At 39.3% G+C, this 12,318-nt stretch overlaps 1 protein-coding gene across 1 annotated transcript in view; it reads left to right on the forward strand.

The window, feature by feature from the left end:
* frem2b (FRAS1 related extracellular matrix 2b) overlaps positions 1–12,318 on the forward strand; it is a 102,305-nt gene that overhangs the window by 70,712 nt on the left and 19,275 nt on the right. The window contains exons 7-13 of the mRNA XM_084717369.1: positions 4,262–4,411; positions 7,016–7,225; positions 7,320–7,517; positions 8,498–8,662; positions 10,049–10,231; positions 10,326–10,456; positions 10,572–10,727. Of these exons, the coding sequence (XP_084573495.1) occupies positions 4,262–4,411; positions 7,016–7,225; positions 7,320–7,517; positions 8,498–8,662; positions 10,049–10,231; positions 10,326–10,456; positions 10,572–10,727 (1,193 nt within the window). The remainder of the gene's footprint in view (positions 1–4,261; positions 4,412–7,015; positions 7,226–7,319; positions 7,518–8,497; positions 8,663–10,048; positions 10,232–10,325; positions 10,457–10,571; positions 10,728–12,318) is intronic.

Genomic DNA, 12,318 nt, shown 5'->3' on the forward strand with positions numbered 1-12,318 from the left:
AAATGTTTCTCACAGTCGACAGTAGTTAAAGGGATAGTTTGCATTATTTGAAATGGAATTGTATTGACAGTCAGTGTATAACCTACAGTAGATGCCGGTTGGCACGCCTCCAGTTTGGAGAAGCAGAGAGTAGAACCAGCATGGAAGCTAAGCAATGAACTGCTGTGGACAGGGTCAGCATCAAAAAGTATTTTCGCCACTTACAAAAGGTCCACCTAAAAAGATAACTATCATCTTAAATGTATGCTATATTTGGAATATTTTCACTGCTTTTCTTTGCAGTCAGAAACCCTTTTTGACAGGAAACCACTGCTGTACAAACCAAATATCACTCTCTCCAAACCAACCAAACTCAACAGCACTGCACTTGCTGGTCTACCACTGCCTCAATCTGTGGGTTTGTGTGACTTTTTTATGCATCCAAAGTAATCCTTTAAAGCACTGAAGTCACACAATAATACAAACAAACTAATAGATTGAGAAAGTAGTAGATCAGCAGCTCTTGTGTTCTGCAAGATAAAATTACTGATTTTGCCTATGGAGTTTGGTTGGTTTGGAGAGAGCGACATTTGGCTTATATAACAGCGTTTCCCCATCATATAAGGTCATTCATGGCAAGGTAAAGTGGTAAAGCTTTACGGTAAAACAGAGAAAGTATTCTAAATATAGCATGGACCTTTTTAGAAAGCTAAAACGTTTTTCCACAGCAGTAATATACTGGACTTTTGGGGCTGGCATCTACTGTAATATGGTAATACACTGACAATCAATAAGCACCTCATGTAACCCCACTTCAAATAATCCGAACTATCCCTTTAAAGTTGTAGGTTATTCTGTATTGAATATGGAGCTGCTCTTGTGTGCTTTTGGTGGTGGGAAGAGATTTGTCGAGAACATAGTGGGCAGAGGAGCATTTGCCAGGGCTCAATTGAAAATCACCATTAGAGAAGCCACTTAGCGCTGTGGGAATGTCATGCAAAGTTCAAGTGAAATCAAGCAGTCAGTGGGAGTGTAACAGTCCCCTCAGGGATGCCTGTGTCTCTCTGTATGCCTCTTATCTTATTTTATGTTCACACATATGCAACAATAAAGACATTTCCTTTGTTTGGCTTTGTTATTCAGGCATATTGCCATAATGGTGCCATAATGACTGTACGTGAGGTGCTTCTATTTCTGATTTATCGTTTGTATTTTGTGTTTCTAAGAGGAAAACTGTGTGGATGACTCTTCTTTTGTTTGTGGCACTAGTATTAATGATTATACTAATAAAAGTCATAGAATAACTATCTAAAAATCTGGTAATACCTTATTTGAAGGGGTGCACATAAGTCTGTCATTAAACTCTCATAACCATGTCATGACACCTGAAGGAGTCTGTATGAATGTTTATGATTGCTGTCAAAACTTGTCAGTAATGTCATTTTAAATGCAAAGTTGACCTTGTTAAGACAACTTGACATTAATCAAGTCAAAACTTTATTTGTTATGTCAACTTGTCATGGTCAAACTTCTAGAAACAGTTTAAGTCTGTTTTAACATTACATTAAACTGTCATATGTGTTTGGTTTTGACACCATCATAGTGTGTCATGAATATTTTTTTGGAAAAGTCAAGTTGCTATAACATGGACACTATTAACTTGATTAATGTCAAGTTGTGACAACAAAATCATCTCAAATAATGTCAAGAATGATTGATTGACCACAAGACACTAAATACCAAGTGTCATAATCATTCATAAAGATTCCTCAATATTCATGACAGGTCTCATGGCATGCTTATAACAGTGCAATGACAGTCTTAAGCACACCCCTTCACGCGAAGTGTTGCTGAAAATACGACAGCTTGACACTATGCAAGCTAATAATGTCTGTGTTATGACAACTTGGTATTAATCAAGATAACAATGCCGACATTTAAACATTGTACATTACATTAAACTGTCATATATGGTTGGTTTTGACACTGGCCCGCATGAGACTGTTGTAAGTGTCATGAATATTTTACTGGCACTTCAAGTTGTCATAAGACACTACTGGCTTGATTAACACCAAGTTGTCAGACAACCTGACTTGTCATAACAAAGAAATTTTAAATCATTCGTGACATGGTTATGACAGTGTAACAACAATGTTATGCACACCCCTTCAAATAAAGCATTACCAGATTATTTTATATGGTTATTCTATGACTTTTATCAGTATTATAATTAATACTAGCTCCACAAACAATGGAAAACAACAAAGAATCAGCCACTCAGTTTTACATCTTAAAAACAAACACACAAACAAGAAATAAGCATGTTATGTTCATGACAGGTGTCAGGACATGGTTAAAACAGTCTGATGACAGTCTTATGCACACCTATTCAAATAAAGTGTTAGCAAAAATCCTAATTATATAGTTGTTGGTTTTTTAAATAAAAGGCTATGCACCTTACATATTTTTACATAATAAGAGGATCTAAATCTGGATCGTCTCCACTTCCACCCAGGTAATGTTAGATGTGCTGTGTGACTGTGCAGGAGGCTGCTGCTGGCTGAAGCTGATGCAGTCCAGGAGCCAGTGGTTTACCTTTCAGTTAATGGGCCGTAGCTCTTTGAAGCTTGCTGTTTGTCTGCTTCACAAACCTTATCTGATTACTGGACTAGTACAACAGGGCCCGAGTTCCTGGCTGCCAACCTCAGGCTAGTAGATCTGATTACTTCTCCTGTTGGGGACCCAGCGCAGGCAGCCAAAACCATCTTTGTTTGGGTTCTCTGTGGGGAGAAATTCTGGCAGCTGTGAGCCTCTTGATGCAGCACTCATTGTCCCTGGATGTGCTCTCAGGACAGATTAAAGCATAAAAGTTTTCTGTCCTCTGCTTGCTCTTAGGAGAAATATTATTTCAGCCACAGAGATGGCTCCTCTGAGAACCACAAATCCCAAAGCTTTGCCTAAAAAGATTATTTCCCCCTTAGAACTTGTCTTATCTTGTTGCTATAGAGCTGTTACTGCCAAAGCAGTCGGCATCAAAATATGCAATTTCTTCTAAGACTCAGATTACTTGGAAGAATAATGATATAGTGTGAAATAATAAACACTTTTTTTTCTGATCAGTAATTGTGCCTGGCAGCACTGTTGACTGACAGTTAATCTCTTTTTTTCCCCTGCTCTTGTGTTTTGGTTTCACTAGATAACATAATCATCACGCAGTTACAACAGTATGGATTTGTTTTTGTTCAATGCAGTTATCACCCAGTTGCACATCCTCGCTCTCTGTTTTACCTCACACTGTGTGATGAGAAACAGCTAAGTGCCGTTTTGTAGGTGCAGACATCCATTGTCATGGAAACCACAACTCTGCCCATGGCCATCGCCATTCACTTAATTTATTCATTATTTGGTCACAGTTGCTCTCCAAAAGCACATGCTTTTTACTGCTTATCGCTCGCTTCTTCCCATTAGTCATCATAACAATGATGTATCTGATCAATTAAGAGAATGTGTGTATTGTGTAAGCAAGAAAGCATCTTTGGATTGGTTTCAGCTTTTGGCTGCTCAGGTTGTTTCTATGACTGACAGTTTTAGTCCATAAATAGTCTCTTTATGACGGCGGTTCTTGCGGTTTGACAGCAGCTGACTGCGCCACCCAAAGGGAACGTGCACAGAGGTCCGAACCCCGAAGCTATTGTTGCACCAGCAGTGGGACATGTTGTACATCGTTGAGAGAAAACAGGCTGTGAAGGGGTTAAATAGAATAATAGTGGGTGAGTTTGGCTGCAGTGGAATCTCAGCTCATAGAAGCACTAATTGCAGTCAGGCAGGCCTGGGCTGGCACATCGAGCTCTACATCCCCCAGACCTCCTGTCAGGCCTCCTGTCTGCCGCTCAGACCCATCACTATCAAAGTCAGCTCCACCACCAGCCTCGTCCACAACAAAACCAGGAAACTCAGCTCTGCCTTCAGGTTCATTTTTGTCTTTTAGTACTTGTTACAGATGTAGAAATCCCCCCAAAACATCATTACAGGAAGTTAGAAAGTGTTGTTTAAAGGCTACAATTATAGTGTTGACTACCTGCTGGTGTTTCGGAGGAAATATTCCCTCAGTTTCTCCTGTAATCAGAGCTAATCTTACAGAGCATGGCGGCTATTACAGATTGAACGCTGCAATTACAACAGACATTCAAGTATCCTGTTGTGAAGCAGCTCAAAGATGATTATGGATTACATCCTCCTTTTTCCACATCTCCCTCACTTCTTCCTCTCTTGCTCTTCCCAGCTCCCGTCTTCTACTTCGGCAACACGGACTACCACGTGGACGAGAGCGATGGCTACGTGGAAGTGCAGGTGTGGAGGACGGGGACAGATCTGTCCAAAGTGGGAACCGTCACTGTGCGCTCCAGAAAGACAGATCCTGTTTCAGCTGAGGGTATGTGTACCTGCCACAGATTCAGTTTCTCAAACCAGTACTGACCTGTTACCCTCAATTATAATATGTAAGGACTTATAATAATATAAGTCCCCCAGCCTGACCTGCACCCCTGATTAAACACCAGTGGTGGAACGAGTATTGAGTTAAAAAAATACTTAAGAAAAAGTTCAAAATGTTCTTTTCAGAAACTACTCAGAGTATTAGTAACTTTCTAACTGGTTTCTGTTTCTCCAAATCTTCAATCTAAACAACTCTCCAAACCTGTGTCTATATGTCATGGTTTCCTTTGATGCATTTAGCTTTATTGGCTACAAAAATGCAAATGGAAGCTTTGGATATTAATTCAAATCATAGGCCTTTCAATTATGATTTTAAAAGTAACTAAGTAGATTACATAGTGTAATACACAATTAAGTACATATAAAATTACAGACTTAATATACTTGTAGAAGTACCCCCAAAAATGACTTAATTACAGCAATTTGAGTAGTTGTAATTAGTTACTTCCACCCTTGTTAAACACTCATACACAGTCTCTCACTTATGTTCTCAGCTGACAGCACCTGTGCTCCTTCAGCTGTAGATGTGTTTCCTTAGCAACGATGCACCGTCAAAAGCACATACTTTTTTGGCACTTTACACAAGCAGCAAAGTCACTGACAAGATTATTCTTACAGTCTCTGATCACACAAGATTTCTCCCAGACATCTCCCAGACTTGGCCTGCAACGCCGTATCATCCACATTCTGGTATTCTGCACTGGCTATATTTGCCTTTATGTCATCCGTTATAAACAGCAGCTAACCTACAGTGATGTTACGTCCCGGTGTTTGGCTGAATGTGGAGTCACAGTTTGTGTCGTAGCCTTTCAAAAAAAAACAACAACAAAAAAACAACAACAAAAAAACAATCCCGGTGGGTGATTAGGCTTGATATTATTTTTTTCTAATACTTTCTATTCATTGTTTTATTTTATCCATGCACACACAATAACATAATAAAAACATAATGGCTTGATATTATTAGCAGATTTAGAATAGAGCCAGACAGATATATCTGTCAGCCAATAAATCACCCCATATCAGTCTATATATATATATATATATGATACATAGAGGTGTTTCAGATTTAGCTTTATGAAGAAGACGAGAGGCTCCCTGGCAGGTAGAGAAGTTCCTTTTTACTTTACAACCTACTAATAGACCCCTAATGGACTGGTAGTATTAAATATTTACTAATTGGATGAGACTTAACAGTACTGATATTTATTAACCTATTTATTCAATTTATTTTTTAATGTGTGTAATGAGTGTTCAGTATATAAAGATACTCTTTAATAAGCTACTTTTTTTAAGAAACAGCCCTCCGAGTACCTCATAATCTGTGCACAATTCACACAGAGCTCAAAAATTATATTAGCCACCATATTGGTAACCTGTAAAATTTTTCCCCTCCAAAATCAGTATCATCCCAAAAATGACATAATGGTTGGGCTCAAACTTAAATGTCAAAAATACTGCACAATCATTTTCATTTTTGTTTACTTCAGGGGAAAAACATATTATTGTATTGTGTGCGTTATAATATTGTTCTCACCTTTTTACTTGTGCGTGTGAATTTATAGAAATATATTTTTTACACAGCTTTTGTGGGTTACCCAGCGGGTATCTGACCTGATGCAGGACTCTAACCTGCGAGGGGTCTTCCTCTGACAGCTTTAGCATGTTAGTGCTTAGAGAAACGTAAACCACAGAAGACAATAGGCTTAAGTCATCACCCTGTCACTCTTTGTTTTCCTGAGCTCAAGAGTCCAAGGAGATGTTAGCGCTGAATATGTTGGCTGGATGACCTGGGGAATGTAAACATTGTTTCAGGGTTGTGGGGGGGGGGGGGGGGTCAGGGCTCTCCTGTCGGGCTCTTGCCTCACAGGCGTTGGATATACGTAGTGCTGTGAGGATAATGGTAGTTTGAGTGAGGACAGAGCTTCAGGAATGTGTACCGATTGTTCTGCATATTGTTAAGCGCTTTAGCCTCTAAGTATGGCTGCTATCTCCTCAGACCTTCCCTACAGCCTCTATTATCTTCTGCCCTCCGGCAGTCTTCTCTCCCTTTGTACAGATTCTTAACATCTCTGCTCTTGCCTGCGTTATAACTGAAAAAATAACCAGCATCTAATCATATGCAGCGTGGTAGAAATGCAAGCCCACACTTACGCACATATCTGGGTCATAAGTACATGAGAAAAGCCTGCGGGCAAAGGGTGAGCTCTCAATACCCAGACTCTTCAAAGAATGGCAAATGAATAACCTGTTGGCGCTCGGGGAGATATCCAGTTTCGTGCAGCTCTCCTTTAATCACGCAACAAATTCCAACAGTTCACAGCTATCGACCATGAGATAGAAAGCATCATTTTGTCAGCACGCGGGGTGTAGCCTTTCATCTAGCTCACTGTCTGACATTCACAAATGAATTATGAAGTAACATGAGAAGTGCTGTTGAAATAAGATCCAGTACCATAGTCCATTTGTGCTACATCCACTATATCCCATAAGCACCCTGTTCTTTCGAACGTGCCTGACCCATATTGTGTTTGTGGAGCAGCTGGCGTGGATTACGTGGGGATCAGCCGGAATCTGGATTTCGCACCGGGGGTCACCATGCAGACGTTTCGTGTCACCATCCTGGATGACCTGGGCCAGCCCGTGCTGGAGGGGCCCGAGAAGTTTGAACTGGTGCTGCGGATGCCCATGAACGGGATCCTCGGGGAGCCGAGCAAGGCTACGATCCTCATCAACGACTCTGTTTCAGACTGTGAGTGAAAATGTTGGCCGTGATTAAAATGCATTGATGATGTTTATATAGTACTTCTAATGTTGATTTATGGGTTTAATTATCATTGTTCCAGTGCCGAAGGTGCAGTTCCGTGAGGCCGTGTACGTTGGCAATGAGAACTCAGGGCAGATCTCAGCTACTGTGTACCGCAGTGGTGACATCAGCTACAAGTCCACGGTCCGCTGTTACAGCAGACAGGGGACAGCCCAGGTCATGATGGACTTCAATGAGAGGCCCAACACAGACGCTTCCATCATCACCTTCTTACCAGGTACACACCACTCTGCATGTGTTTTGTTTAATTTACTTTTTAAAGGAGAAATCTGTAAGATATTTACTGTAATGAAGCACAAGATGACGATGAAATGTCAACAGCAATTACGGAAACATGCCATCATGTTCTTTGAAATTTCTATTCCAGGCTGGAATAACTATTTTTTTCTGTCTGTTTCAAATCTATTCAAGTTCAAAATAATGCACAATGTTTGCAGAATGACTGTCTGTTTATCATTTGTAAGAAATCATAAATAATCTTTCAGAAGGAGTTAGTGTTTATTACAGTTAACTTGAGCAATACTGTATGTTAATGGAGTCTGGCACTCAGTAAGGCAGGCATTCCCATCTGGAAAGTCTGTTTTGTTTGCCCATTTCATATTTATTAGAGTTCAAATTAATGCAGAATGCTTGGCGAATGAGTAAATGTCTGTTTATGAGTCATTAGAAATCATTAATAAACTTTTAGAGGGAGTAGAAGCTCATAACAGTTAAATTGAACAAAATGTTAATGGAATCTGTCAGGCAGTAAGGCAGGCAATCACTGGACTCAAAAGGTGTGTTATTTCAGAGCAGTGGGTTTTTGTTTTCAGGTTAGTGGGGTTAACTTTACATTGACAGACGACTGACAGTTATAAACAGCTGATCAACTTACAGTGTAGGGTTCTCTGTTGCTTGTTATTGTCAAAGTATAAAGTTGTGCTCGTTTGGCACTTTTGTAGATTCAGTGTCCCTGCAGGGAACATGCGTGAGAACTGAGTCTAGGGAGGAAGGGGTGGGAGAAAACAACCTTGATCTGACAATAAATCATATATTAATATATGAAAGGGCTTCAACCTATTAAATCTACAGTGTATGGCTCAAACACACTATGTGGACTGTAGTACCATTCTGAAGGCCTTACATATTTCTCCTTTAAAATGAATAGTAAGGATATTGAGTTGCTCAATATAATTTTCCTGCTCTTTATCTTTTCAGGAGAGATTGAAAAGCCCTGTGTACTGATACTGGTCGATGATACAGAACATGAGGAAGAGGAAGAGCTCCGTCTTGTTTTGGGAAGCCCCAAGAGCGGATCTCCATTTGGAGCATCTATCGGAGGGCAGAATGAAACGCTCATCAAGATAAAAGATGATGCAGACAGTAAGAGTGCTGTGTTTTTTTGTTACATGCTGTTCTTTACATTTTTTTCTTGCATTACTGACACCATGTGCATATTTTGTTACATGATTGTGACATATTTTAAGTTTTGTTTTTGAAAAAAACTTGACAGTTTGTTTAGACTGTGTCAGCCCATCTCAATTGTTCACCAAATCTACAATATTGTCTTTTATGTTATTACTGCAAAAATTCAGACGGTTGTAATAAGCTGAACTTATTTTCTCTAAGGAGGGCTATCCTGGATATGTGGAGGTGCACAACAGCTTACATGCTTGCTTGTATTAATGTTCTAAACAAAATAAAAGATGCAATGTCACATATAGTTAAATATGAAACTTGCGCAGAAATAATATCACAGCAGGATAAACAATATGATCTATGTCATCATTAATATTTAAACCCGCAATAACCCTATCTGCTGATTCTGCTTAAACATGCAGGCTTCACATGGTTTGTGGGATTTTATTCAACATGTTATTAATGATGTATAATGTAGATGTAGATGTTTATCCCATCTGCACACAAGATCAAATTTCTCTGTGTGGTGTGTGTGTTTTTCTATCTTTGCCACTGCATGTTAATAATGGGTTAGTACAAGAGGAGCACAAGAGCTCACCAAAGGCTCTGTTTTTTGTGAACCCAGCAATGCGGCCAGATCTCAGTCAAATGCGTCCTGCCCAGCGCGTCTGGAATGTGTCAAATGCACTTTCATTCATTCCAGTTTTGGTCATTTTTGTCACCCGTGGCGCTCTTCAAGACAGGGTGAGATCAGAAAGAATATTTCTATAAATTTTAGGTGGGTTTGTTAGAGGCTGTGACAGTCATTTACAGTCATATGTGTGACTTTCGCATTCTATGGACACAGAGTTCTTCGTCAAAGAAAATGACTGATGCTAAAACACGAAAACAGCAGCAGCTCTCCTGCAAAGAGCAGATGATGACTCTTTTTTTATCCTTTTTTTCTGTGTTTATGTGTTGAAGATCTCATGGTCACCTTGTTTTATGTGCATAATAGTGTGAACTTTTATTTATCATCATAATGATCCATCTAATAACCATTTGCAGTTAAGTACAATATAAATGTAAATCTAGTTTTGTTGCATTTTTCTGTCCTTAATTTAATTCTAAAGTTTATTTCTGTTAGATTTAACAGCTTTTCATACTTGAACCACAAGAGAATAATGCATCCACATGCACTTTAACAGAAACTTTTTGAATTATTTTATTCAGAGATCAGAGATGATATTTCCACTATGGTCTCCCACCCCCTCCCATGCTAATCCATACAGGGGCTTCAGTATATGGTATGCTGTGATGTTGGAGCTACAATTTACTAGCACGATTAAAACTGTATCCCTGCTTCCTCAGAGGCGATTATCAGGTTTGGAGAGACCAAATTTAGTGTGAATGAGCCAAAGGAAAGTGGCCAAATGTCTGTGGTGAAGATTCCAGTGCTGCGCGTTGGAGACACCTCCAAGGTCTCTGTTGTCCGGGTTCACACCAAAGACGGATCTGCTACCTCTGGGGAGGACTACCATCCAATATCTGAGGGTAAAGCTCTCTCCTTTTTTAAAAAAAAAATCTGGATAGCATTTATTTGAAATTTGCCACAAAAGTATTCATCAAATCTCCCCTTTCTCTGCAGAAATTATATTCAAAGAGGGTGACACGGAGCATTATGTGGAGGTGGAGATTTTATATGATAGCGTCAGAGAGATGAGGGAGGCGTTCACTGTGCACCTGAAGCCTGATGAGAACATGGTGGCAGAGACAAAGGTGAAAATTAAGCCAAATTAGCATATAATTTAACTGTCAGGCATGTACCTGGATGGAAACAGCAATTTGTTCTCCACTAAAATTGTCTTAATTGCCCTTCCTTGTCAATCAACAGATGAGCAAAGCCATAATCTATATCGAGGAGACCAACAGCATGGCTGATGTCACCTTCCCCTCTGTGCCCAGAGTGGTTTCACTGCTGCATTACGATGACATCGACAGGAACAGAGACTCTCTCCCCGTGGCCGGATACCCTGTCATTTGTGTCACTGTAGGTCCCAAATGGTGGTCCAAAGAATACATAATGACATAATTTACTCTGATAATGACTCATTTAGCAAGACTTCTTGTCAGTGCAGCTTTAAACAGGTAAATACTGTTAATTAGGGAGTATTTAGCAGATGTGCACACACGCTCAGTTATCAGCTATCTTGAGGGCTCCTCAGGAGTGTAAATCAGACCAGCACAGATGGGTGTTTCACCAAAACATCATGGCAGGGCTCCCTTTTAGGGAACAGAAAACCAAAGATCCTACAGATGTCAATGCAATTTGATCTGTTTTTGAATTATGATTTCGACAAACTTGTATGCATTCAAGTTGAGTTTAACAAACTGAACAATAATTATTTTAAGATCTTGGCTGAACCTGATACCTTAAAGGGACAGTTCACCCCAAAATGGAAAGTTCATATTTTTCCTCTGACCTGTAGTGCTATATATCCATATATCCTAGATTTTTTGGTGTGACTTGCATAGTTTTGGATATATCAGCTGAAGAGATGTCTGTCTTCTCTCCAGTATAATGGGACTGGCTTGTGCTTGGCTTGTAGCGCCCAAAGTGCAAAAATGAATAAATAAATAAATACACTTGAAAAATTCAAAACCGGTGTCTCTCTCCAAAAATCATGACCCGGTTACTCAAGATAATTCACAGACGTTGTTGTGAGCAGTTTCATGCAGGAGCTATTTTCTGTCTAGCAGAAAGAAAGTGGTTCTGGTAGATTCTACTGCAGAAAGAAAGTAGTTCCTACATGAAACTGCTCACAACAAGGTCTGAGGATTATCTTGAGTAACTGAGGTCATGATTGCTGGAAAGACACATTGCTGTTCAGTTTGTCAAATATATTTTTTGGTGCTTTTAGCGCTACAGGACTAGTGTCATCTAATTTCATCATATTAGTGAGAAGGCAGAAATCTTTACAGCTGATATCTCCAAAACCTTGCAACTGTAAAATCTTCTTTCTGTTTATCTAGTCCTTAATGGCAGTTTTACAAAACAGTCAGTATATCAGGTTTAAAGGAGATAATCAGCTGGATGTCATCGGCGTAAAAGTGATATGAGATACCTTTTAATGTGCTAATAATTTGACGTAAGGGAAGCATATACAAGGGAGGCATAAAACAAGGTTAGTAATATAGAATCCAAGACATAACCCTGAAGCACACCACAGGAAGGAGCAGCAGTTTCAGACAAGGATGACAAGAACTAAACATCTAATTTAAAGAAACATTCACAGGTCAGACTAATGACTAATGTTAGCTACACAAAAATGTAGCCAGCTGACCTGTCAATAAGAGTAGAAGGACTTAATACTACTGATGGCAGTTTACTTGAAATTTTAGTGTCAAGTTTGAATAGCATGCATAAAAAAGTACATTTAATTGTCCATAACTACCTCTATCTAAACATGTATTCATGTACAGTAAAGAAGGAATAGCTTGACAAACAATTAGAATAATCAACATAATAGTGAACATAAAACATTAAATGAGACTAAACATTTGGTATTGAGGTAATCCAAAAGTAACTGAAAGTAATCCAGTTATGTTACTTTAATACTGTAATACTTGGATTAGGGTTA

The sequence above is a fragment of the Lutjanus erythropterus genome, chromosome 4 (genome assembly GCF_056507025.1).
Source record: "Lutjanus erythropterus isolate fLutEry1 chromosome 4, fLutEry1.hap2, whole genome shotgun sequence".
Taxonomy (NCBI): domain Eukaryota; kingdom Metazoa; phylum Chordata; class Actinopteri; order Lutjaniformes; family Lutjanidae; genus Lutjanus; species Lutjanus erythropterus.